Genomic DNA, 27360 nt, shown 5'->3' with positions numbered 1-27360 from the left:
ATGTGTTGCCCCAGAGCAGCACAGCTGAAGCTGGGGATGTTCCTCCATGTAGGAATGTAATACAACAATGAAAATCATATTGTGGGGCCCAAGCTGCCTCTCTGGGCTTGCAGCGTGCCCAAAACAAAGCAGGGATCCAGGAAACAGCGTTAAAGCTGATCCTGTGGAAGCCATGCCCTGCTGCAGTGTCCAGCTGGAGAGGCAGTGGTGCTGGCATGTCGTCTGCTCTGGAGAGAACTGTGAAACTTTGCAAATGCTCCATCAGGAAAAGTTCATCCTGCCTGAGGAGTGGTGCTGGGAAGGTGCAGGAGGGGTCTGGGCAGGGGGGAAAGTGAAAGTTTGGGAGCAAAATCACAATGAGGGATGATGTGGGGAGAGGCAGAGCAGGAGGCACACACGAGGACTGGGTTTGTGCATCAATGCTGGGGCATCTGGGTGCAATTTCTTGGTGGGTTGGAGGAGAACAGCACCAAAATTGGTCTCAGTGCCTATTTCAAATATTTGGAAAAATGTTTGATTTTTAGTAATGCTTCTAGCAGCGCATTTTTTGCATTCCATTTAGGAAACAGAAAAATGAAATGCATCGTGTCCTTTTCCTGCTTCCCTGCTCCCTCCCTCCCTGCATACACTCAGAGAGAAGATTGTGCTGAGCTTTGTGTCCTCCTCTGGCATTATTCCTGCCTGTCCCTGGCACCCCAGAGCTTCCCAGGGCCAGTGGAGGGCAGTGCTGGAGGGAGGCATGGGGCAGGAGGTGCCCACCCTGCCTGCAGACCCTGACACTTGGCCGTGGCAGGATGTGTTCCACCCTGGCCCTTGCAGAGGAAATGCACCCATTTCCTCATTAACCTGATTTGGGAAAGCAAAGCATTTCCATTCAGATCTTGTCCAGTGCCAGGGTCACTGATGGATCCCAGGCAGGGAGTGAAGCATGGCCCTGCATGCAGGAGATTCAATTACTGCCATTAAGGGGAACAGGGAGATCTATTACTGTGCTGGGGAGAGCAGCAGCGGGTGTCAGGGTCTGCAGGGAGCTGCTTAGGCCAGGGAATCTGCTGAGAGGTATTTTTATAATTCATTTTCTCCCCCTTTGGCTGGGCTGTGAGGCTGTGGCTGCTGCCCTGTGTGTGATTCTCAGCTGGATGCAGTTGGGGAGCAGGTCAGGGGCTGGGGAGGTGATGCTGGGGGACACCATCAGCCATGGTGGGTGTCACCACCAGGAAAAGACCACTGGAAGTTGCCAAGCCAAGGGTTTGGAGCGCAAACCATGGAAGCTGTGGTGGTTTTGCACCTGCTGTCCTGCTCTGCAAGCACCTGAGAAGTGCTGGGGAAGGCAGGCACAGCTCCCAGGGCAAAGCTCCTTGAGATCCATGGCTTTTCCCATCATCCCCAAACCTCTATGAGAATAAATCCACACCCTGCTGCTCCCTGAAAGCTTTGGGTGCCCACAGGTCCCCAGTTCCCCTCCCCAGTGAGGGAACTGCTCCCTGGTGAGCAATGGAGTGGCCACGAAGGCTCCCTGCACAAGACTGAACCTGCTCTCTGTTTATTTTTAGCCAGGAGAGACTGATTTTGAGGGGTTTATTGAGGTTTTCCCCCCTCCCTTCCCCTATAGCAAAGAAATCCTGAAGGTTCCCATGCGCCGCAGCCCGAGGGAGGGGACGTGTGGGCTGTGAGCTTGTGCTGTGCATTCAACTTGAGGATATATTTAGATTTCTTTAGATTTCTGGCCCCCCGAGTGAGACCTGCTTTTGCAGCTTCCCGCGCCTTTTCCTGCCCTTTGGGGGGGGAAAAAAAGAAAAACCAAAAAAAAAAACCCCAAACAAACACCACAAGAGCTGCCTAAAGAATAACCTTGTGCCTGGGGGTTGAGGAGCAGGAGCTGGTGGGGGCTCTTTCCCTCAGGAGGGTCCTGCTCCCACGCCTTGGTGGTGCCATTTGTAGGCTCAGAGGGCTTTCCTGGCAGCAGGATGGGTCATGCCAAGATGTGAGCGTGGTGGTTCTTGGTCTGGTGGCCACAGAAGGGTTTGGTGGGTGGGGTGCATAATGACAAGGAGGCCTCTCAAAGGGAAGGGAAGAAGCAGCAAAGATTTGGCACCAAGCAGCTCCTCCATTTCCCAAAGGAAATAGAAAAAGCCTCTCCCAAAGTGCTTGGGTGAGTGATGGGACCTGCTCAGCTCTGCTGGGAGCAAGGCAGGAACCAGGAAGTTCTTCTTGAAAGGAGTTGGTGTAATTTAGGGATTAAAATTCCTGCGTCTACCCTGAATTCTGCAAACAACAACCTCCTGATACCTTCAACAAAGGGGAAAAAAAATCTATGGGAAGGCACAGTGAACCAAGATGATGAACTACAGAGGGATATCAAGAAGAAATGATGCCCCAAAGGAATGGGAAAAGAGGCTGCTCAGCCAAGACAACATTCTGGTGCTAAAAAAGCTGGGAAGTGCAATGAGGACCGCAGCAAAGTTGTGTTGACACAGACCTCCCGGAGGAGCAGTGAGCAGTTCCCCACCTCTGCAGACGGAAGCAAGGCCCAGTGAAATGACATCTGGAGAGATTTGGGCACAGATGGACATTTCAGCCCCGCTTTTGGCCAACACAGAGCAGCAAAAGGCGCGACAAGGCAACGAGGGCATGGCCAACGTGGGAGCCATGGAAGCCCAGCACTGAGACCCCCGTGCCCACCAGCCTGGGTGCTTGGGATGGCTTCCCCCCGAGCTCGGAGGGAGCTGGCACATGAAATGGCAGGTCTGGTAACAAGTATTTTTAACAGCTCCATGGAGTTGGGGGAGGCACCATCTGACTGGAGAATAGCGAACGCGGTGCCTATATTTAAAATCGGGGGGAGGAGGGGAGGAAAAGTAAGGCAGGCAGGAATAGGACTGTGAGGCTGACCTCGATCTCGTGGCATTTCAGAACAGGTTTGGGAGGCAGGAGAGGAAAGTGAATCATGGGTTTGTCAAAGGTAGGTCACGCCGGGCTAACCTGGCATCGCAGGCCTGGAGATGTCCTAGGGCTGCTCCTTGTAATAAAGGGTTTGCTGTGGGAGAGTGGAAATTGGGAGGGGAAGAGGGGAAGGGGATGTGTTGGAACCCTGGCTGCTGAGAATTTTAGATTTTCTGTGCTGACAGGTACTGACCCCCAAGAGAACTCTGCATTGACCTGAGGCCATGGAGAAGGCTTCCAAAATGGAATGATAGAACTAAGATTATAGATGTGTAGTTTAAATAGAAGTGTGTAGTATCACTGGGTAAAACTTACAGTTTAAGGTGTTAGAATATAGTAATATCTATAAAGCAAGATGGAGGTTTTAGGGCAGAGGCTGGTCCTTCTTCTTCACCTTCTTCCCCATGGGTCTGGGTGGTTTTGTGTAATTGGATAAAAAAGTCCACATTGCAGGCCATGGGTGGTTGGTTATTGGGTTAAAAGTGAAAATAATTTAGGTGTAATTTCTTACTTGGACAGTTTATCCTTAAAAGTTCTTGTAGAGAGAGAGACAGGGCTCCATTTTGAGTTTGTAAGAGTGAAGTGCTGCAGAGCTCAGGGTTTGTGAGACTGTAACATAGATAAGAACTAATAAACATCTGAGTCCAAACAAGAAACGCCGCCCCATGAGGGGCTCTGTGAGGCTGGTGGGGAAGTGAGCAGTGCTGGGATGGTGTTGAGGGGACAAAGGGGATGTCATTGACTCGTGGAGTCCTTGGGGATCCGTCATGGGCTTTCCTGCCTCCAGCATCCACTGGCTTCCCAGAGATGGAGGGACAGAGGCTGCCACCCTGGGCTGGGAGGCCTTTGAGATGATGGATGCAGTGAGAAGTGGAAATCCAAGCACTTGCTGTGGAGCAGCAAAGATCTCTCCTTGGAGCTCAGGTCTTGTTGGCTGGGAAGCAGCGGCGTGGAGGAGGAGAGGGTGAATGGTGACATCGGGGTGACCATGAGGTGGCTGCAGGGCAGGGGTGGCACAAAGGAGGAGGGAGGATGGTGGGATGCAGGGGAGATGCTGAAGTCTCTGTGGCATCACGCAGGGATGGAGTGTGACCCCTCAAATTGCTCACTCAAGTCTCCTCTGTCCGGGAAGGACGAACTGAGCCTGGGCTGGAGCAGGGAAGGGGCTACTGGATAAAACAGGGCAGGAGAGCCAGTTGGGCAAGAGAGACCTGGAAGAATCTTGCTTTGGCCAGCAAAGCAGAGGCTGGAGATGGCTGTGATTGCTGTCCAGAAATAGATCAGGATGGAAAGAGGAAGGAAAAGAGCTATTTCAGCCAAAGGCCAGTGCTGGCAAAAGAATGGAGTGGTGTAGAAAATGACCACAAATAAATTTAGGCTGGAAATTACTGCAGCCATTGGAGCATCTGCTTGAGGAGGCTTCCAGTGGGGGTAGTGAGTTTTTGGCAGCCTGAGTGGCCGAGCAAGTACCAGATGATGGTCTGGAGCCACTGCATCCAGACTGGGCATCACCAGTTCCTGGGTTTGTAGGGAGCATTGGGATGTCCCCTGGGAGATTTCATGTTGGGGCTGGGGATGTCAGCAAAGCTGGCACCAGCCAGGGGGCCCCGTGTGGCTGCTGGTGGCAGTGCTGTTCCTGGAGCTGCTGGTGGCAGCCTGGGTGCTTGGGACCATCCCTGAGCTCACTGTGGCCAGTGCTGTCCCCTTGAGTATGTGGGTCCATGGCCACAGCTCCTCATCTCCTCCTCTGCCCTAGAAGTGCCCCTCCTGCAGCTGCTGGGTGCAAGTGATGCTGTGACCTCCCAAATTCCCTTAAAAATCTCTCCAACCCCCTTTGCCTCCATCCCCAGGGGAGCCAGGCACTCAAATGCAGAGGTTGGGATCACAGTCAGCCCACGCCACCGGAGTCCTGCCAAGCCCCTGCCTCAGCTGTCCCTGCTGCAGGTCCCCAGTGCCACCAGCTTTGCTGTGCCTGAAAAATGGAGAGGGAAGACATCTGGGCACTGATAACCCTGGGAAAACTGCCGATTTTCCTATTTTCCTCTTTCTCTCCTGCTGAGATGGCTAAAGAAGGGATGGTGATAGCCCAGTTCTGGGGGAAGATGCCTTGTTCTCGTGTAGGAAAGGAGCTCCTCTGTTTTGTATTCCCCGTGACAAAGACCTCGGGGAAAGCCTGTGTTTTTTGGGCAGGAGCCAGTTTCAAAGGCAAGCAATCCTGACATGAGTGGCAGGTACCCAGTGGCATCTTGGCAGCGAGCTGAAGCCCTGCCAAGCTTGAGCTGAGGGTTGCACGATGCCTTGAAGACTGATGCCACGGGAGATGGTGCTGCCAGAGCAGAGCACAGAGCCCTGGGGTCTCTGTAGGGCTGTGGTGATCACTGGATGTCAGGAATTCCCGTGCATCCTTCCTTCCTCCCTGTCCCTGCCAGTCCCATGGCCCTAAAGAAAGGGGCTGGAGGTGAACTGGGGATCTTAAAAGAGCAGGATCTTGAGAGGATATGTGTGGTTTCCCCAGGGATAAAGGGGGAGAGCAGTGAGTCCTTCCAGGGCTGCTTTCAGAGCCCTTACGGCTGCTGCATGCCTTGTCACTGGGATCGCTGCCCACATCCCCCATCCCAGTGCTGCTGTGGTCAATACCTGTTGCTGGGCTGGGCTGGTGTCACCCTTCCTGCCTTGGGCTCAGTGTCAGGGTGACGGGGACACCCAGCAGAAGCTCCCACTGGAGGAAGGCTCCATCACACACTTTCTTTGCTCCTCGGAACCGCGCTCCTCCCGTCGCAGAGCCTCAGCTCCTGCACTGGCCGACCAGGAGATGTGGTGCCAATGACTCAGATGAAGATGAGGGCTTAATTAGCACAGGCAGAGGGGGGAAGAGAGAGAAAAGAGAAAGAGTCTTTCATTGCAAGAAGATTGATACCACCTCCCCCAGACAGTCACGTTCTGCCGCATCACCCTCAGCCCGGCGTCATGCGCACCGTGCCTGACACCAGAGGACAAATGGGGCCTGGGAGGGACAGAGGGGCACTGCTTTATTAAAACCTCTGGTGAATTAATGTCTGGAGGGATTGGGCAGGGCTCATCAGGAGCCTTTGCAGCTGTCGGGCTGTGCCCTGCGCTCAGAGCTCCCGTCTGGTCTCAGCTCTGTGGCTTTGGGGGATGTTGCCTGTGGTGGGAGGGTGTCTGCAAGGTGTTAGTGATGATGCCAGCAGCAAAATGCCTCTTTGGAGGTTTCCCACCGTGCATGAAGGGACAAACACTCGCTGCCTCTTCTTTAGATGCCACCTTCCCTGGTCTTAAGGCACCCTATAAATCTGTGCTCAGCAGGCCCTGCTGCCGTGGGGCTGCTTTGCCCCATCCTAGTGGATGTGCATGGGGGCCCTGAACCAAAATGCTGGGGAAAACATGCTCAGGGTGACCCCTCGCCCTCAGCACCCAGTTTTGGGCTGCAGGACGCTGCACCTCCAGATATACCCATCCCTTACAGTCTCTGCAGGGATGGTTGGAGGGGGCGGAGGAGAGGGAGAGCGGTCCTGCCTGATGAGGGCTGGAGACTGGAGAGTATGGCTGGGGCAGGGTGCTGAGCGGTGCCAGGGCTCTTGTGGTGGGGAAGGGTGCTCACCAAGGCTTGGCAGGCATGGCCACGTCACCCTGAGGAGCCTGGTGTGTCAGCCTGGAGCACTGAAGTTACACACCCTCCCTCTGCCTCGTTGCTGGTGTTGGAGGTGATGTCACACACGGTTTTTTTCTTTCTCCTCCAGACCAATGATGCCTTAGGAGCCACCTGGAACTGGCTGTACTTCATCCCCCTCATCATCATTGGATCCTTCTTCGTCCTCAACCTTGTCCTGGGAGTGCTGTCAGGGTAAGCAGAGCGGTCATTCCTTCTGAGCTGTGCCTGTCACACATTCCTGGCACCTAAGGCTGGTCCCTGTGTCCCAATCCCCTCCATACCTGCCTGCCCCACTGCAGGGGATTGCTCCCTGGCTGTGCTTGGTTTTTCCTCAACCTGGGGAGCTGGGAAAGGGACAGCCCTGAAGATAATTATTTTTACTGTCATTTCACCTTGCTGAAGATCTGCTTTTGGTTCCTGTGTGAGAAATGGTCACTGGGGATCTTCTGGCTGCTTGGCTTCTGCAAGAGGGGAGAGACATGAGGGGGTCTGTGAGAATGTGTTTGAGTCCAGGCTGTTGGTGGTGGGGTGTGCGTGGGTTGGGATGGGTTTGGGGAGTGGTACAGAGCACCTCTGTGCTGTGACCAGGAGGATGTGCCCTGCTCTGGTGGGGTGCAAGCTGGTGAGGACAGGGATGCTTGGGGTGCACGTGGATGAGCCCAGATATAAAATAAGGAAGTAGGGACAAAGCAACTGTCCCTGTCCTGCACTTCCCAAGGGGAAGGCAGTTTTAATCCAAGCCATTAAGCTGGGTTTGGAGACAAAATCTCTTCTTGTCTCCATGACAATGAACTGTGGTTGCACCAGCACATCCTCAGCTGCTGGCAGGGGCTGGTGAACGGTGAGAGTGTGCCCTCTCCTGCACTGGGGGAAGATGTGGGCTCCTCTGTTCTGACTGAAGCAGGTCATTTTTTAGCTAGTTATGCATCGTGGCAAAATGCAAAATTCATCATAGCACTGGTTTGGCCAGATGGAAAGCCCTTAGCTGCAAGGGTCAGGGTGGAGAATGGCCTTGGTCATCTCTGTCCCTTTCCTGAGTGTCTCTGGAAGTCCCAGTGTGATGGTGGTGGTTTCAGGAGTTTCTAGAGTGGCAAGTTGGGGTCTGTTATTGGCCTGAATTTTCCCAGCTCTCATTCTGGGGCCTGACTGGGTCCAGGGGCTCTGGGGACAGACTGCAGGAAGGGCCTCACTTTGCCTTGCAGAGAGGGAATTCTTGTGGGGGATGAAGATATCCAAGCAGCATTGGGTGGAATTTGTACTTCTTATGCCACATCCAGCTTGGGCACTGGGGCAAAGTCCAGCTGGGTCTCGATGTCAAGCAGGAGCTTTCCTAGAAAAGCCTGGAGAAGGAAAGTTAGGAAGATGGGAACAACATTATTACAACGTTGGATCGTGTCGGCGTCGTGTGTTGTGTGGTGCTTTTGGTGCTGGCGCGATGCTGGAAGCAGCTTGGGGACACCAGCCAGACTCTGGCCAGAGGACCACAGTGGGGCTGGTGGAATGCCTGGCCATGCCCTGGCCCACCTTGGTGCTTCCCTGCACCAGGGCTGCCCGAGGCAGCCGCTGCCATGCCCGCTGAGTTGGATGCACTCTTCCCAGGCAGCGGCTGGCATCTCCACTGTTTGTTTATTGCTAGTAGGGTTTGTACTGGGGAAAGATGCAAGTGGGTGGGTGGCCTAATTGGCAACAGAGATGCTCTCGTGGCGTGGCAGATATCCAGGGTAAAGCAGGACTGCTCAGCTCCCCGGAGGGCTGAGGGAGGTGGGCTCAGGTGGCCAGCTGGGCTCTGCCACCCTGTGACACTGTGGGTGTCCCCCTGCCTGGGCACGGCCACATCCTTGTGGCTCAGTGGATGCAGCACCTTGGCTGGGTGAATCACCCAAAGGTGCTGCTGGAGCTGTGGGGGAGTAGGACCTAAGGGCAGGAGAAGGTGCTTGTGGACACCAGTGCTTGAGTGCAGCAGGAAGGGCCCCGCTCCCTGCTCTGTTTGCTGAGCTCTTCTTGTTTTAGCACTCACCACAATCCTCTTGTGCTGGAAGAGAGTACTTGGCTCTGCTGGGGGATGGGAGGTGTGACCTTTCCATTGCCAGCTCTCAGCTGAATGAACAGGCAGGGCCTGGCCAGATTCCCCCACTTGTGGCTGTGCTGAACTGAGAAGAGATGGTCACTTTGGGAATGAGCTCCGTGGAAACACCTCCACTGACGGAATTCTTTCCTTGGAAGTTACACCAGAGCTTTTGGGGAAGCCAGGCCATGTTCAGCTGAAATCATGGCCACTGGGAGCCTCCTTGCAGAAAGCTGGTCCCATGTATCTTGCAAACTGCACCATCTGCATCGCTGGATAACAAGGTCCACTCGGGATTTCCAGCCTTCTCCTCAAGGTTCACGCTCAGGAGCTGCCTCTGCCCTCGCCTCGTCTCAGCAGAGGCTCCCTTTGGTGAAACAGCCCACCAGCCGGGGTGGGTCCCCAACGAGAAGAGGCTGCAGGAGGACATTTGTGTGTTTCACTTGCCACCAGCAGAAGTTTGCCGGAGCCCAGATTTAGCAGTCTCCTGGTTGCGATGAGCATCTCTCCCAACAGTCAGTTCCCCAACTGTTAAGCTGAGGCATGACCTCTGTGATGTAAACAGCCTGGATCCATCTGCTCCTGAAGCACAAAGTATGTGGGAGAGGAAAAGAAATGATTTTCATCATAAGCAGGCTCCTCAGTTTTTCTCCCTAAATACGAACAGGCACACATGCACTGGAATCGCATGCAGACTCTATTAAGAGGAGATGGAGCTCCTCCAGGCAGGGTCTGGGAGAGCCAGTTCTGCTGTGGCTTTGGCATTTATCACCGTGTCTATTAACTTCCCCCCTCTATGGGTGCAATTACGGATCAATTAATTCTGACTGAAAGCAGGAAAAGATAAAAAAATTGGCCCCGTTCCTCCTCGGGAGCAGGTACGGAGCCCAAGGAGATGTGACTGCTCAGCTTTTAAAGCTACACGAGCTACTGAGATAATCCTGGCAGAGGAGAGTCAGTGAGGATGGAGCATCCACTAGAATGCCATTTTCTACCTGAAGCTGCCTTGTGGCCGGAGGAATTGCTCGTGCTGGCGATTTGCAAAGATCTGCTCTCCCTTTTTTTTGGTGAAATCGTTAAGTTTTGGGGTTTTTTTTCCCCTCAGCTGTTTCTCACATAAAACAATTTGAACGTGTGTGTTTGGGCTCTGTCTCTGGAGCAGCAGAGACCTGACGAGAACCACAGTGCTCTGTCCCTGCTGCTGGTGTCATGTGCCAGTGGCAGCAGTGCCGCCCCAGGAGTGGCCACAGCCTGAGGACTCATACAGAGCTTCAGTACCGAACAGGCTGCGTTCTGACTCTTTCCCACCTCCCTTTCCACAGCCTCTGCAGAAAAAATTTGGTTTGCAATCACCCTCCTCCATTCATTGCAGCATCATCCTTCTGCTGAGAGCTGGGAGACTCCATCCCCATATCCAGTCTTGTGCATCCAGCCCCTTTCCAGGGTGTCAGAGCTGTTCTAGTCACTGGTCTGCAGAAACAGCAGAGTGGGTGCAGAGTGGAAGGAGATGCTGCCTGACCTGGGAAGACTGGGCCCTCAGGCCAGCCAAGGAGAAGATCTCTGGAAGCTAATGGCAGAGCAAGAAGTCGAGCAGGATGGCAAGAAAAATGAAATCTATCTGCCTTGTACCAAACAAGAGAGTAATTTAAATCCTCCTAATTGCTTCCACTCATCCTGGTGATGTTAAGTCTTTTCTCCCTTTAAGTCTTTTCTGCCCCCCACCCCCAGCTCTTACACTAAGGCTTTGAAAGAAACGACTAATGTTATAATTAAAGGATCAAATTGGCAAGATTTCTTTGTCTTAAGATCTTTCTTTCAGGTTGGGTTAGCACTGCGTTCCCAGTCTCCGGAGAGTTTTCTTCAGTTCCTTCAGGAGCCTTCTGTACCATCTTCTGAAATCTTTTCACTTCAGTTAATTTGAATTTTTTTCCCCATCCAATTTGGATGCATAACAAACGATGAATAAAATTAAGTTTTGTAGCAATTAATAATAAGGGTGTTAAGGGAACAAGTGTACATTTTCAATGGAGAGAAGGTTCTTTTTGCCAGCTCCACACAAAAAACTGGGCCCCACACGCTCGACCGGGATCTGGTGCTTTGAAGCCAAAAGCATTGAGAAGAGGATCAATGTCTCAAAGACTCCTGGAGGGAGAAGTGGGGGACATGCAAGGAATGCAGGAAAGCTTGTGGGGAGACCATAAACTCCCAGCAAGATGTCAGCAAACAAAATTCTACGCCATTAGAATGATCAGGCATTGGACCAGGCTGCCCAGGGAAGTAGTGGGGTCACTGTCCTTGGAAGTGTTCAAAAAACATGTGGATGTGACTTTTAGGGACATTCTGTAGTGGTAAACATGGTGGATTCGAGGAGCTGCAGCTTTTCCAACTTGAATGACTCTGTGTTTCTATGCCCAAGAAATACAGAGTTGGAAGTATGAAAGCTTGGAAGCATCACGTTGGCTTTTTCCTGGAATGGTTGTAGGATCTCAGGGCATGGCTGGGATGAGATGTGAGATGTCTGCAATTGTGTTGTGCTTGGGAACTCAGCAGCTGAGACCCCTTTTGAAGGGAGGAGTGGGTGTCACAGGGAAGGGCAGTGATGCACCACCGTGAGCGACATCCACGCTCGTCACTTGGTTCTGGGGAAGCTCCTTGTCATCACCGTGGTCTTTGAGCACAGGCCAGGCAGAGCAGTCTTGGGGACCTTCATCTCTATTCAGCAGGCAGGTGGGCATCCATATTCATGCCTCTCTGCCGTGCTCGCTGGGCCACCTTTCTGCCGAGGGCTCCAAGCCCCGTGCAAACAAGCTGCCTGACAAGAGGCGTGCGTGGCTGCTGTGCTGGATCCTCTGCTGTTACAGGGAATAATGACTCCTCTTACAGCCAGCTGGGTGAGAAGGGAAAAAAAAAAAAAAAATCCACAACAAAAAGATGACTCGCTGAGTTTCCCCTTTGATTTCTCCTGGCAAATTATTTGCCAGCATGTCTCCGCTGCTTCAAAATTGCTCTTATTCCTGCCTCCTTGCAAATCTGCTCCGTGGACTGCCTGTGGTCTGCAGGCTGTGGGTGAAAAGGCTCCGTTTTGATCCTCTCAACAAGGCATTCAGCAGATAGTGCTTGCTTACAGATTGCTTTCGGAGCTGTTTGTTCCAGATTATGGTAATTTCTGTCCTCCTGGTCGATAGCAGCAATCGCGTGGCTCCAGCGATTTGAGCCAGTGGATGGCTTTGGAGATGCCCAGTTCCTCCAGGAGCAGCTCCACCCTGGCAAGGGGTGCTGGGCACTGCTGTTGGGTGAAGAAGGTGTTGACTGGAGTGCTGGAAGCTCCTGGGAAGTGAATGTGATGAAAGGCTGGAAATTGAAGTGGGGTTTTCTTCCCGTACTACGTCTCACCTGCAGTACTGACCACACACCTTTCATCTGCTGTCGCATGCAAAAGGAGACTATAAAGATGTTCTCTGCTTACAGAGGGGATAAAAACTGGAGCACAGGAGGGAAAGGGAGGAGTGACATTTTCCCAGCACTGCATGAGCCAGTGGGAGTGATTGTGAACAAAGCCCGGGGCTCTTGAAGCATTGAAGCTGTGCTGCTTATGCCAGTCCTGCCTGATAAGAGTGAAGCACAATCTCGAGCTGCCATCTCTGCTCCTTGCTGCTGGGGCTGCCAGACCCTCTGCCACCCTTCTGCAGCTCCTTTGCAGCGTGGGCTGAACGTGCTATTGCTGCCTTTGGTGCAGCATTGCAGACAGAGTTCTCTGGGCAGTGGGACAGCGATGCAAACCTCAGCGGTGTTATCCTTGGCAAAATGATGAAATTGAGAGTCTACAGCTAGAATGTTTGTGGCTCTCTTCTCTGCCGTGGTTGATGTAGCCCAGAACCCTGCTGGCTTTCTTTGCTGCAGCAGCACACTGCTCACTTATACTGAATTCATCCCCAGGACCTGCAGGTCCCTTTCCACAGAGCTGCTCCCCAGCTGGGTAGATCCCAGCCTGTGCTGCCCTCCTGGATTTTGTTTTCCCATCTCCAAAACCTTACAACTGAATCAGAGAATGGCCTGGAGTTGAAAGGACCTTGTGAAGGTTGTCTCATTCCAACCCTCCTGCCATGGAGAGGGACACTTCCCCTAGACCAGGTTGTTCCAAGCCCCATCCAGCTTGAACACTTCCAGGGATGGGGCAGCCACAGCTTCTCTTCATAAGGTTCTCATTAGCCCACTCTTCCAGCCTGCCCAGATCTTCCTGCAGGATTGTTCTCCCTTCTGAAGTCTCCACTTCCCCACTCGGTTTGGTATCAGCCCACTTGGCCTTGGAGAAATCCAGGTGGACAACCACAAACTTTCCGCAAGGTAGAAGGCACCCATCAACATCTGCCCCTTCTTAACTGGGACAGTGATGTAATGGGTCATCTCAGGGCTGGTATCTCCCAGCTCCTTCCCGTTTTACCCTCCCATGTCACCAACAGCTTGTCAGCTCTCCCTTCCCCAGCTCGTGTGACTGCCAGTGCTCTATAAATGTGCTCTCCTCAGCAGCGTCAGCTGTGCGCTCCCACTGCAGCTCTGTCACACCCTGGCTGTGGTATTTTCGGGGTCCCCTGTCAAAGGGAGGAAAGATGAATCTGATTCCGTGTTCTTAGAATTTATGATATTATATGATATTATATTATGTTAAAGAATGCTATACTAAACTACACTAAACTACACTAAAGAATAAAGGATACAGAGAGAAAGCTAGAAAGATACTAATGAAAAACCCGTGACTCTCTCGCCAGAGCCTTGACACACCTGGCCATAACTGGCCAATATGTAAAAACAATTCACATGCAACCAATGAAGCATGTATCTGTTGGTAAACAATATCCAAACCACATCCCAAAGCAGCAAAACACAGGGAAAGCAAATCAGATAATTATCGTTTTCATTTTTCTCTGAGGCTTCTCAGCTTCCCAGGAGAAGAAATCCTGGCAAAGGGATTTTTCCAGAAAACATCACGGTGACACGTGGTGACACAGGAGCTGCTGTCCAAGTGCATGGGACTGATCAGAGCTGGTGGACAGGCAGTACAAGAAACAGGGTGATGCTGTTTGTCTTTCTTTTTGTGTTCCTTGTCCTTCAAGGTCAGAGAAGACTTGAGACAGCACAGCTTTGTTAAGGAATCACAGAATGGTTTGTGTTGGAAGGGACCTTTAAAAGCCATCTGGTCTAATCCCCTGCAACGAGCAGGGACATCTTCAACTAGACCAGGTTGCTCAGAGCTCCATCCAGCCTGGCCTTGGATCTTCTCTGGCTCTGGCAGTTCAAGTGAACTTAAATCAAGCAATTACCTTCACTGGAAAACTTGTGGTCTCCTTCAAAGCAGGCACCTAACCCCTGCAGAGGTTTTGGTGCCTTTTGGACACCCTGCTGCTGCCTCTGCCGTGGGTTCAGTGCAATAATCCCAGTCTGCAGCGCCAGTTCTGCTGTCACCGTCTGTTTAAGCTGAGGCTCCAGGTTACAGACTGCTCAGTCAGTTCAACACTCTCACTTCAGTTCCTGCACACCTCTTGGGTAAATACCATCTGATCCCCCCGTTTGCAACTGTCTCAGCTGTGTTTGCCACACCGTCTGTTGTCAGTTCTGTCCCATAACCACCTCTGACACCCTCCTGGAGCTCAGAGGCAGTGTTCCTCAGATTGTGGCGCTCAGACCTGAAGTGGAGCCACGAGCCAAGACCCGAGGAGAGCAGTAGTGTTACCTGATGTCTTACAGATGGTCTCTCTTGTTATGCATCCCATTATATTTGGGGTTTTTTCATAGCAGAGTGGTGCTGCTGCCACATCCTCACTGTGTAATCCAGTATTTCTCTGATTTCCATCCTATCCTTTCTGCTGCCTCAAGCTGTTTTAGGGCTGATTTGATAACTGGTTTACTGGAATCATCTTTATAATAGAGGCAAGAGGTGATGAATTGATGGCTTTGAAGATAGATGGTTTGTTGTTGCAAAGCATGGAGGCCACAACATTGATGTGAACAGCACTATTTACCTGCTTTGAACTCAAAAATGGTCTAAAATGTAGAAAAAATTGGATTACAGTGGCTGTGATGCTCTTTTCTCTTACCTTGTTTTTGGTTCTTGGTTTTCTTGTAATTGGTTGTTTGGGATTTTTTCCTGTTTTCATGTGTTTTGTTTTTGTTTTCTTCAAGAGGGGACCTGTTTTCAAGCTGGATGTTTCCACAAGTGGTTCTCCCATTGAAAGGCCTGGGCTTTCCAGACTAAAACCATCTCTTTCCTGGTGTGAGGGTGGCTGGGGGGGCCTGGAGAGGAATGTGGCTGAGCATGGTGGTGTCCCAAGGGTCTCCTGCCAGGAGCAGAGATGCTCTTAGGCCACATGAGGGGAATGCCAAGGCTGTGGAGGAGAATTTGCAGGCAGAGGAGGAGTGAAGCATCTGTGCTCCCATTGCCCCAGCAGGCTGGGCATGGGCTGTGGGGGAATGGTGCCTTTGGGGGCAGGAGGACAGATGGCACATTGGTCCCCAAACCCCACCAGGGCCTTCAGCAGTCACCTCTAGAGCTGTCTGAGTGTCTTTGGCTTCATGAGGCTGGGCAGAGAGGGGCTGCAGTGACACAAGGTTGGCGTCACGGATCTTGGCTGTCAGGGTGGATGTTTTTGAGCTGGAGCCATCGGGATTTGGGGCCAGAAGACCCAGGTGGACAAGCAGAGGTGCTGCTGGTGGAGACTGTGCAATCTGCTGGGATGCTTTGGGATCTTGGGCAGGGACCCCTGGGCTCTTTGCAGGGCAGAATTTGGCCGTCCCTGGTGATGTAACCCCAAGAGAGCTGGAGCAGAGCCCTTCAATGGGAGACATCACCCGCTCTCTGGGCAATGCCAGGCTGCCCTGCCTGTGACTTGGAGCCTTCCCAAGCGTTGTCAGTCACCATGGCTGGCCCTGTTCTCACTCACACACAGTATTATCTCTACCCGCTGCTGCAAATTGGCTCTGAGCAATCCTTGATCTGTCAGCATCGCCTACCCACTCTCAGATGTCACCAGCCCCCGCTGCTGCCCTGCTCGGGAACGTGTCTCTCTGAAATGTAATAATTCATTAAGTTCAGATTAACTTTTTTTTATTTCCCCCCTCCCCTTTCTGCCACCCTTTCCTCCTTCTAATGGACAAAAGCAATTAAGCTCCATTAGGGATCAAGTGAGTGGGAAGTGGCTCCCTCGGAGACGCTGCCGCAGCCGCACGGACCTTGTCCCTGAGTGTGTGTGGCACCAGCCTCCTGTAAATTAGTGCTCCACGAGCAAAAGGGCTGCCTTAGGAAAAGGGGGGAAGCGTTGCTTGATGAGCACCTTTTCCAGTGCCCCCGTTCCCCTTTGCAGGAAGAGGTGATTGAGGCTCCACTGGGTGGCTTCCACTGTGGGCACATGTTGATGGTTTCTCTTGCCATGCAGCAAAAGGAGCTGGAGGACAGAGGGGTGGGCAAGCAGGAGGCAGCAGAGAGTGGCCACGTTCCCAGCTGATACACATCAGGAGGTGCTTCCCAAGTTCTCCCAGTTGCCCATAAGCTGAGAGAGCTGGGATTGTTCAACCTGGAGTGGAGAAGGCTCTGGGGAGACCTGAGAGCCACTTCCAGTGCCTAAAGAGGCTTCAAGAGAGCTGGAGAGGGACTTTGGACAAGGCCATGTAGTTATAAGCAAGGGGGAATGGCTACTCACTGTCAGAGAGCAGGGTTGGATTAGATATTAGTGACAAATTCCTCCCTGTGAGGGTGGTGGGGCCCTGGCACAGGGTGCCCAGAGAAGCTGTGGCTTCTCTGTCCTTGGAGTGTTCAAGGCCAGGATGGATGAGACTCTCAGCAGCCTGGGGTAGTGGAAGGTGTCCCTGTCCATGGCAAGGAATGAGATGGTCTTTAAGGTCCCTTCCAACACAAATCATTCTAGGATTTGTAATGGGGTCTGGGAAAAGTGCTGCCAAGGCTGCCATGGAATTATGGCCTGTGGGGCAGAGTTTCCAGAGGACAGGAAACTTCCCCTCCAACTCTGACTCTACACAGCATTTTCTCATTCCTTGACATCCCAAATTTCCAGACAAAGGGTGGTGGGGGTGATTGCACAGCCAAAATGCTCCTGCCTTTCCTCCAGCTAGAGCAAGGAGGTGCTTTGGCATGGCATGCCCAAAACTGTGAGCGCATTTCACTCTTGGCTGGGGAGGTCCTTCCTTCTCCCCCATCTCCTCCCACCCTCCTTCCCTTCACTTAGGCTGCTTTTCTCTTCCTTGCCTTTTGTTTCCCCGCCCCGCTTCCCTGCCCCAGGAAGAAAGTCTCATTTCAGTCTAAAAGCCAGGGCTGGAGGGGGAGTCATTTGACACTTAATGCCAGAGCGGCAGGAAACTTCACCTTCCTGGGGTGGAATTAAAAGCGCTTGAATTGTCTGGGGATCTTAAACAAGAGATGCAGGGAACATTCCGGGCTTTCCACACAAACACACTCACACACACACATGCAAAAGCCCACACAGCATCAGGGTGTAATAGCTCAGCTGGGGTAATGCACTTGAACGCTCTCTGCAGCAGACAGACCAGCTCTTTCCGTTCTTTGGAATAGTTTTTATTTTTCTGAGGCCCGAGATTGCTGCTGGTCTCTGGGGAGAGAGATGTTCCTCTCACAGAGAGAACAGTGCCATTTGCTCTTTGTAATCTGCTTCCCTCGGAGCATCCTGGGACCGGGAAGGGACTGAGGGTGTGGGCTGGAGTTCTGTAGGTGCAGGGAGTTTCTGTGCTGGTCATCACACCTGGACAGCTCTTGTGAGACCCTGAGATCCAGAGGAGGACAGCCATGTCTCAAGTTCTGGGAAAATACTCCAAGGAGAGGCTGGAAAGGAAAAGGATTAAGAGGAGGAGGTGAAGGCAAGGGACAGGACCTTCCCTCCTCCATCCCCTCAGTGCCTCCTCACAGTGCCCAGCTTTTATTCCCTGAAGCTGAGCTGGCTCTGGAGTTGGGTGGCACTGGGGTCATCCTCCCTGAGTGGCAGCAGCTCCCAGCTGGAGCGTGCAGGACTGAGCAATCCAGCAGAGCATCTGCTCACATCCATCCAGTCCTGCTTTTCTCCTCCCTGATTGTTCACCCATCCTCTGGCCACACTTTGGCTGGGGGTAGCCGTGCACATCCCCAACAACCACCTTGGTCCCTGCTTTCTGTGCTGTGGCTCCCCAGCCCCCTGGGCATCCTGCTGCCCCTTGGGCCTGCTCTCAGCCCTCCCTTCTGCCCTTCCCCAGGGAGTTTGCCAAAGAGAGAGAGCGTGTGGAGAACCGCCGAGCCTTCATGAAGCTGCGGCGGCAGCAGCAGATCGAGAGGGAGCTCAACGGCTACCGGGCGTGGATAGACAAAGCGGGTAAAGGATGGTGGCCAGGGGACGTCTGGGGGGACAACACACTGCTGGTCATGTGGGGTGGTGGAGATAGAAAGGAATCCCTGAGTCCTGAAGTGTCCAAAGTGCTCGCATGGTGATGTTGAGTGAATGGGTGAGCTTGGTCCCACCAAGGACATCACCAACCTCCGGTGTGTCCTCGTGTTCTGTGGCATGAAACTGTCACGTTCTGTGCACAAAGCATGCCACACCTCCCGGGAGGCTGTGAGCAACACGGCTGTCAGCTGTGCTCTGCCATGGTTTCCTCTCTCCTGGTGTTTGCTGGAGTCCCCTGCAGTGGTGGGCAGTGGGAAAGAAGAGCAGTCAATAGGGAAAAGGGTTTTCCAGTTAAATTTGCTCCTGGAGCCATCTGGAGGGGATGAACTTACTGGTTCCTACCTCGGGACTCCTGGACCTGGGCTGGGGGTGGTGGAGGTTCCAGGCTTCCTCCTGACACCAGGCATGACAGCCCGTGGGTGTTGGTTCCCAAACTGCCACAGCCCCTGTCCTTGCTTGCTCCTCCTAGGAATGAGGCCAGTGCATTCAGCTCAGGAAGAGAAGATTTACACTTTCATCCAACATTCAGACTTGTAAAAGATGGGTGTCTTCAAATGAGTCCTGAGCACCAGACCTCAGTTTTAGCCCTGGGCTGGGTTGCTTGAGCAACCTGCTTACAGTTTTCAACTTCTCTAATGAGCTTAATGACAGTGGAGGGAGAAGGGCTGATCACAAGTAATTCTTCTTTCTGATGTGATGTTTGGTAGCTGCCACTTGTTACCCTCCCGAATTTGCTTTTGGGCCCTTAACCAATACTTGGTAAGAGTTTGCAATCTAGAGCCAGCCTCTGGGCTGGGGGAAGTTCTTAAGTACCAGGCAGTGACATGTGCCAGTGCCTTGTCTCCTGATGCTGAACTGTGTGTTTTGCGTAGAGGAAGTCATGCTGGCTGAAGAGAACAAAAATTCGGGGACCTCAGCCTTAGAAGGTAAGACCAGCAATGCCCTTAAAATCTGCCTGCCCTTCCTTCTGCCTGGCTAGAGCTGGAGGCTCAGACCTTCCAGCTGTGGTGGGGAGGCCCCAGTGGGGTCTGCAGCCCAAGAGAGGGGTGAGGGGAGGTGGATTGGCACCCTAACTCCGGAGAGAGCATGAAGGCTGGGAGGTGTCTGATCCCACACAAGGGATAGCTCTGGACTAGGATCACCTGGGTGTCTTCATCCTGTTACCAGACCTGAGTACTGACCACCAGGTCCTGATCCAGTGGGCTGGCTACTGGCAGAGTTGGGCCACTGAGACTCCAGCAGCTATTCCTCTTGCCTTCCCAGTGCTCAGGCGAGCCACCATCAAGCGGAACCGCACGGATGCCATGTCGGGTGACGAGCACTGTGTCGACATCTCCTCCGTGGGCGAGCGGAGGCTGGCACAGAGGAGACCTCTCCATCCAACCTTGGGTCAGTGCAGTCTGCAGCTTGCTTCCCCCAAACCTCTGTCAGCAGGTTGGGTTCCCAGAGTCCCATTCATCATGTGGAGAGCATCACAAACCAGATATCTCTGCTAGTTTAGCAGCAAACCTCCTGCTGCCACATAAAAATTCTCCGGATGAGTTGTGCCCCATAAGAGCAATGTCCGTGAGCCATCTGTCCTGTCTCATATCACAGGAGAGGCTGGAGCATCCAACTCCTTGTTCCCCTTCTTTTTCCTTTAGGCAACCCCTCGAGTCACTCTGGCCTCAAAGGTGCCAGGGTGGACGGTGCCTCCTATTTAAGGCACAAGGAGCGACTCCTGCGCATCTCCGTCCGCCACATGGTCAAATCCCAGGTCTTCTACTGGATCGTCCTGAGCCTCGTGGCTCTCAACACTGCCTGCGTGGCCATCGTCCATCACAACCAGCCAGCCTGGCTCACCCACTTCCTCTGTGAGTCCCTGGGCTTGGTGTAGGTGGGAGAGTGTTGCAGCACACCCTCCCTGCTTGCCTTGATGTGCACAGGGATAAATCCCACCACAGTCGTGCTGGTGTGGAGCTGGATGGGGAATAACCTCAGCTCTATCCACTGTTGATAACAAAAGACCATGTAGAGGTGTTTAATTCAGCTTTGCCCTTGGCCTCATGGCCACTGAGGGCTGTCTCAGCCTTGTGAGCAAACATGGAGGCTCTGTGTCCTTCAGGTCTGGTGTGTTAGTCATGAGAGAGAAACACTGACAGCCTCAGCGGAGTTTAGCCCAAAATTATGAACAGTGGTGATGGAAAGCTTGCTGGAGAACCACCTCGGAATGTGCACAAGCCATTGATGGAAAGGTGTAAATTTGCAGGGATGGGACTGGTCGTGGCAGAACACCCTGGTTAAAATACTAGTGCAGAGCATGGTGAGGGAATCCCAAGCTTGGAGGTTCCCAGTTATGGAGCCTCCCTGAGCCCAGCATTGGCCAGGGCACAAGGTCAGGTCTTGGAAGCACTGCAGTGTGGGCTACTGCAGAGCAGCGTGGTCAGCCCCACGTGTGTCACTCCTGAGCTGCTGCAGTGGGGACAGTGCTGCTTTCTCAGACATGTTATTCTTCCTCACCTTGAAAATGTCCCTGTCAAGCCCCAGCTCTACCCAAATCTGCAGTAGTAGGCTCAGGCCTGCTGAGCTCCCAGCACGCTGCAGCGTGGTGTGGCAGCTGGTCGTGGTGAGAAGCATCTTCTGGGAAAGGTGAAGAGCCAGGCTCTTGCCTGCTAAATGTTCATCAAATAGCTGGAAAGGCTTTTCACTGGCTCTTGGCTGTTTGGCTCTGTTTTCCTGGCCAAATTCCAGCCATGCAATGATTTTAATCCAGGTTGATAGTATTCCCTTACAGTTTCATGTGGTTAATGCCTTTGTAGGCTCCTCAGCCACCGTGGTTTAATGCCAAAGAGCTGCTCTGCTCCGTGCTGGCTATGTCTGGTCCTCTCAATCCCCTGGGACACTGGTGCATCTCCCCTGAATGATTAACTCATGGGCCTGATGCTCTATTACATATGGTTTTGCTCCTTACAGATCAAATTCCCTCATCTCAAACCCTGAGAGTTTGGGGATGCAGTGTGGTCCTTGACTTGTCCCATCTCTGTGGTGTGCTGGATGCTCACCTGGTGCACGCAAGCAGTGTGCTCCACACAGATCAGTGCCTCAAGCACGCCTGGGTTTTGTCTTCCAGACTATGCAGAGTTCCTGTTTCTTGGGCTCTTCCTTCTGGAGATGTCCTTAAAGATGTACGGGATGGGGCCACGCCTTTACTTCCACTCTTCCTTCAACTGCTTCGACTGTGGGGTGAGCGGCCCCAGGGATGCTGTGGGTGTGGGGGGAGATGCTTGGCAGGGCTCTGCAATGCAAGGCACCAAGGGGGGATCAGGATGGCCCTCGCAGTGGGCAGGGAGCACTTTCTGCCAGGACAGCCTGAGACACCGGGTCCTGGATGGGGTGGTGGGTGCCTTGTCTTAGGGGATGTTAAAGTTCCCTGCATTAGCCCATCTGGAGCCTGTCTTTGACTTGTGGCTGTGTCTGCTTCTTAGGTCACAGTGGGAAGCATCTTCGAAGTGGTTTGGGCTATATTCAGACCAGGAACCTCTTTTGGGATCAGTGTGCTACGAGCTCTTCGTCTCCTGCGGATATTTAAAATAACCAAGTGCGTACCCACCAGCAGTGCCTGTTACCCTCAGACTGTGGCTGCAGCCCAGATCCAGTCACTCCTGCTCTCCAGCATCACTGGCAGTGCTCCAGCAGTATCTGTTTTCTAGGTACTGGGCATCCCTGAGGAATTTGGTGGTCTCGCTGATGAGCTCCATGAAATCTATTATCAGTCTGCTCTTCCTCCTTTTCCTCTTCATTGTGGTCTTTGCCCTGCTGGGAATGCAGCTGTTTGGAGGCAGGTATGTCATTTCAAGGCTGAGGAACCGGAGTTTCTTGGCGTTAAAGCCAAGTGATGACACCCTCTTCAGGGGCCCAGCAAGACTGTACCTTCCCCCTCAGTCTCCTCCCAGACAAAAATCCCTGCTCGAGGGCTGCCTTTGGGCTGTGTGGGTCCTTCCAGCCAGGAGACCTTCTGTTTTCTGGCACCAAATGCTCAGGGAGACCTTTTCTAGAGTGGGGAAAGGTCCTCCTAAACTCAAGAGAACTGGTAGCACAGCAGCCAGGGGTTTGGTGACCTTGGTATTTCACCCAGCTGGTTCCCTTTCCAGGTTTAACTTCATGGATGGGACTCCCTCGGCCAACTTTGACACCTTCCCTGCAGCCATCATGACGGTGTTTCAGGTAGGGGCTGGGCTGCCAGGAGACCCAAGAAAAGGCACTTGGCACCACCTGGTTTCTCCCCCATGGCTGGGAGGGGCTCTTTGCACCACACAAGTTCCCTTCTATCAGCTGTTGCTTCTTCCCTCTCCTACCCAACAAAGCGGATGGAAGGAGGTGGAAACTCTTCCACCTCTGTTACAGAAGAGTTTCAAAACTCTTCTGAGGAGGCTTTAAATCCTCATCAGTGTGCAGTGGGATCTCCCGGAGGTGCTGCAGAGCTGGGTGTTCCACTGCAGGGAGTCCCTGTACATGGTGCCTGCGTGTTGGTGGCACAGATGGGCAGTGCAGGTGACAGAGCTGCTGCCCCGTGTCCCCGCAGATCCTGACAGGCGAGGACTGGAACGAGGTGATGTACAACGGCATCCGCTCCCAGGGAGGCGTACGCTCAGGGATGTGGTCCTCCATCTACTTCATCGTCCTCACCTTGTTTGGGAACTGTATCCACTGGGCTGCCGTGCTGACGGTGCTGACACCTCCTCACCCTCTCTGGGGGCATCCCTTCTTCCCCTCCCAGCTGAGGGACACCCACCACGCGCCTGCGGGTGCCCCAAAGGCAGAGGAGGAGCTGTGGGGAGGGGCACTGAGGGCTGTGGGATGGGTGAGGAGTTTGTGCCTTTGGCTGGGCTCCTTGGGAGCTGCAGATACACATGTCCTTAACACACGGCTTGTGCATCCTTAGCTGCTCTCAGATACTCTGCTGAATGTCTTCTTGGCCATTGCCGTGGACAACCTGGCCAACGCTCAGGAGCTCACCAAGGTACGTTCCTGCTGCTCCTTTTCCTTCTCCCGTGGAGAGAGGGGGGGCAAAGCCATTTCGGCTTTGATTTAGGGAAACGCCTAAACCTGCTGGTCTTTCCAGGAACACCCACACTTCAAGTATGGCTTTAACTGTTTCTCCATGTAAAGTTCCCAGTCCTGTTTGCCATCAGTCAGATGGAGATAACCCTCATCTGTTGGGTGTGACCTGATGTGGGGACTCTTATCTGCCCGAGCACTCTGGAGATGTGGAGTGGGAAGCATTTTCCAGTGGTGTCAATATTTATTCCCCATCTGCCTATAGGGCAGCAGATGTGATTTAGGATGCAATTTAGGCTGGTGCTCAGCTGCTTTCAAGACCATGCTGGGGAATATTTGGGGAACTCGAAATTGTTGGGGCACCATCTGCATAACGGTGAGCAGGAGGGAGCTGCAAGGGTCAGTGCCACTCTCTGGAGCAGACCAGTGATCATCCTGTGGTGCCCAGATTTTTGTGGAGCCCGTGCTATTACTCACATCCCTGGGGCTCCCTGGAAGGCTTCCACACCGGTGTAAATCTGACCCTGGCACGGTGCTGGTTTGCCTGAGGGCTGTGTGCGGGGGTCCTCCCACGCTGGGAGGGTGCAGAAGGCACTTCCAGGTGCTGCCGGCTGCCGCGGGGGTGCGAGGGATGGGAGAGCCTCACGGGTGTCAGCAGCATCAATTAAGAGAGCGCTGAGTTTTTGAAAAGGCTGAATGCTCGCTAATGACTCCTAATGACATTCTTTGCTCCGGAGACACAACCATACTCATTAAATCAACCCGGTCTCTACCGGGGTCATTCATGGATGCCTTACCTCCCACTCGGTTTGGGGCATGCCTGTCTGGCCCCTGTGGCTGTGAAGAAGGGAGGGCTGAGCTGGTCTGCGCTGTCTGGGGTTGTCCCACCGTGCTCAGCCCAGCTCTTGCCTGGAGTGGGCTGGGTTCACTTATTTGAGCAGCACTGATGCCTTGGGGAAGACCTGGTGTAGTGGGGAACCTGCATCCCCACAGCACAAAGGAAATAGTGTCTCTGGAAGTGATGCCTTAAAATTGGATATTTTTTCAAATCCTGTACTGCTTTAGTTACAACTCTGAACTCCATACAGAATGTTAGCTTCTGTCTTCACATTTTGGTCAGATAAAATAATCCCTCTGAGCCTGAAACTCAAGGATACCCTACAGCCTCAAGCACCAAAAAGTATGAACAAAAGTGAATTGGGGGGGAGCAAACTGGGGGTAAATGACTTCATTACCTGAAGCTGTAATTGGAGGATTAACCCCTGATATGTAAATGGACTAAACTGATAATTATCTGAAAAACTCATGACCATTGTCCCTCTTGGGTGTAGCCCCTCTGGGAGGCTTTGACTGCCCAAGCTGTGCCTATTGAAGGCCTTCAATAAATACCCACTTTATCCTCTTAACCTGATCTAGCCTCTGTTCTAGGCAGCCACTCCAAGGCATCAGAAGTACAGGTCCCCCTCAATCCCCCGAGCCTTGGCATCAAGGGTTGCCCTGCACTTCTCCCAGTGGCTGAGCTCTCCCTCAGAGCCCCAACGCCCCACTGAGCAGTGCCCTCTTTTCTCTGCAGGATGAGCAGGAGGAAGAGGAGGCCTTTAACCAGAAGCACGCCCTTCAGAAAGCCAAAGAAGTCAGCCCCATGTCTGCCCCAAACATGCCTGCTATCGAGTGAGTGACTCCCCAACACCACCCTGGTGACCCCCCTCGAGCCCAGCCAGGCTTAGAAGGGCACAGAGCTGCAGCCTGGCCTGGCTGGTTGGGGGGGCTGCCAACAAGAAAAAAGGGGTCCCCACATGGGGTGACTCCCCCTCTGGGCATCTTCCTGAGGATGGATGGAGGTCTAGGAGTGTGCTCCCCATGAGCAGCAGTGCTTTTGGAGAGGTGACAGCTCTCCAGGGAGCTCCTGAAATTGCCAACCTCTACACCAAGCTGCAGTCTCGGTGCTTGGGCATGGCAAAAATATGCTAAAAGAGGCTTTCTGCCCCAAATATAGAGCTCAAGCACTCAGGGCTGAGGGTAGGAGGCTGGGGAGGAGGAAGGTATCTCAAGTTATTCTTGAGGAGGGGTGATATTTGTTCCTGGGGAGTGTTTCTTCATGGCAGAGCTGCAGGAGAGCAGCCAGGGCTGGGGGAGAAGGGAGCTGTGGTGTCACAAATCTCCCTCGGGCTCCTTCCTTGGGAGGGAATGCAGTTAGGAAAGATGGAGCGGGTTTGTGAAACCATGTTTGATTGTTCAAAAATTTGATTTGGGTGAGAAAAAAAAAGCCCCAAACCACATAAACCTCCAGCATGGTGTTAAGAAGCCTTGTCTCTGCATTTCAGCAGGAGAAATTTCTGTTTTTTCCTTCCTAGCTGCCTTTTTTCTCTTTATTTTGCGGTGTCATATGGTCTAAATCACATAAAACTTTCAAAGTCAACATTGGAACGAGGCGTTTTGATTTGTTTCCCAAAACAGTACATTTCAGTACAGCTGAAGGGATTATTTTATTTTTTTTCCCTCTTTTTTTTTTTTTAAATAGAATCCCTTCCCAGGGAATTTTAGGTTTCGTTATGCTTTGAAACCCAGCCAAGCTTGTGCACGGCAGAATCTCTTGCAGATTTGCTGAGGGAAACTGCTGTCTTCAGGCGAGTGCTGATCTGGGGGGGTCAGAGGCAGCCTTGGGAACGGCCCCCTCCCTGCTTTGGCAGTGGTGGGAAGCTGTGGTCCTGCACCCTGCATGGTTTTAGGGCCAGCAGGAACAGGGTGTGCTTGTAAGGCCTGTCTGATGCCCCCAGCAGCCACAGATTTTACCCTGGATTGGGGCTGATGGGGTGTTTGTAATAAATCTGTCTGCCCAAGTACGAGGGGGGTTTAGGGCAGAGGTGGTGGAGTCTGTATGCTGGCTCTGTTTCTGGATGCCAGTGGGAATGTGTTGGATAAAGTGAGGGAATAGAGAGCTTTAGGCTGCGGGAGAGGCTGAGGAATGGACAGATAGGAGAGAGGAAGAGGGGGAGATGGAATATATTAGCGCAGTGAAGGATTTGCCCACACTGCACATCCCTGATAGAGCTCTCTAGTCATCGCCAGATAGAGCTGGTTGGGAAAACAGATCTTTCCAACCATTCCTTGTTGTTCTGGCGGAATTGAAAGGGGAGGTATTGATATTCATGGGACTTTTTTTTTATTGATATTCATGGGGCTTTTTTCCAGCTCCTCCCACTCACCAGGATGGGTTGGGGTCAGGCCCAGGCAGTAGATGCCACGGGTTAGGCTTGATGGTGTGGTCAGCTTTTGGTGGTGCTGAGCTTGTGGAGGGACAGCACAGTGGTGGCCAAGGCAGAGCAGAGCTGGCCCAGCAGGGAGCTCAGAGCCGGGCCCTGCCTTTGTGGCTCCATTTCCCCGCGGGTACCTGGTGCATGCAGGCTGGCAGGGGCATTCCTGCCAGCAGCGTGGGCATGGATGGGTGTTCCCACATGGCCAGGGTGGCCCTGGTGCCCGTGGGAGCTCTGTGTTTGCACCTGGGTGCAGGTGGCGCGTGTTGAGCAATGCACCAGCATGCATTGGTGCTGGATGCGCTGCGTGGATGCGTCTGCAGGCTCAGCAGCCTTGTTGTGGGAATGCTGTGGGTGCTGGCAGCTCCAGCGTGGCACTGAGGCCTCCCCATGCATGGGGATCCATGGAGACCATAAGGACCAGCATGAAGAGAGCACCTCTCCAGTGAGCTGGGAGGATTGAGGTTGTTAAGCTTGGAGATCTTCACCTTGAGAGAGCTGAGGAGGGACTTCTGACAAGGTGTTTTTTGATAAATGATAGGACAAGGGGGAATGCCTTCAAACTGTTGGGAAGTGGTCATGACAGCGAGCCTGCCAGAGCTTGAGAAGCATTTGGACAGTGCTCTCAGGCACATGGTGGCATTCTTGGGGTTCTCCTGTGCAGGGCCAGGAGCTGGATTCAGTGATCCTTGTGGTCCCTTCGAACTCAGGATGTTCTGTGTTTCTATGATTGCACAATTTCAGGGCAGCGTTCTTGGAGCTGTGTGTATCCGAATATTTTCTATGCTGAGGCAAAGGTTAAAACCTGGAATCTCACCCTGCCAGCCCTGTTAACTTGCTCTGTGTGGGGGCTGCTCAGGTGACAGCAGCTCTGTGGCATCTCAACCTGGCCTTGTGCCTTGTGTTTGCTGGGGAAGTTCACGTTCCCCTCTGTGCTCCCAGGGCAGCATCAGC

General features: G+C 53.0%; 1 protein-coding gene across 9 annotated transcripts in view; it reads left to right on the top strand.

Annotated features, from left to right (window-relative positions):
- CACNA1E (calcium voltage-gated channel subunit alpha1 E) overlaps positions 1-27360 on the top strand; it is a 137236-nt gene that overhangs the window by 70545 nt on the left and 39331 nt on the right. For all 9 annotated transcript variants that reach the window (XR_010366041.1, XM_064427638.1, XM_064427633.1 and 6 more), the window contains 12 exons: positions 6702-6805; positions 17928-18043; positions 18988-19041; positions 19379-19504; positions 19759-19968; positions 21225-21337; positions 21580-21692; positions 21805-21936; positions 22246-22318; positions 22677-22794; positions 23047-23114; positions 24726-24823. Coding sequence is in view for 8 of the 9 variants with exons in the window: in XM_064427638.1 (XP_064283708.1) it covers positions 6702-6805; positions 17928-18043; positions 18988-19041; positions 19379-19504; positions 19759-19968; positions 21225-21337; positions 21580-21692; positions 21805-21936; positions 22246-22318; positions 22677-22794; positions 23047-23114; positions 24726-24823 (1325 nt within the window). In the remaining variant the exon portion in view is untranslated. The remainder of the gene's footprint in view (positions 1-6701; positions 6806-17927; positions 18044-18987; positions 19042-19378; positions 19505-19758; positions 19969-21224; positions 21338-21579; positions 21693-21804; positions 21937-22245; positions 22319-22676; positions 22795-23046; positions 23115-24725; positions 24824-27360) is intronic.

Source organism: Passer domesticus, chromosome 7, assembly GCF_036417665.1.
Source record: "Passer domesticus isolate bPasDom1 chromosome 7, bPasDom1.hap1, whole genome shotgun sequence".
In the NCBI taxonomy this organism is placed as follows: domain Eukaryota; kingdom Metazoa; phylum Chordata; class Aves; order Passeriformes; family Passeridae; genus Passer; species Passer domesticus.
This window is presented reverse-complemented; position numbering and strand designations above follow the sequence as displayed.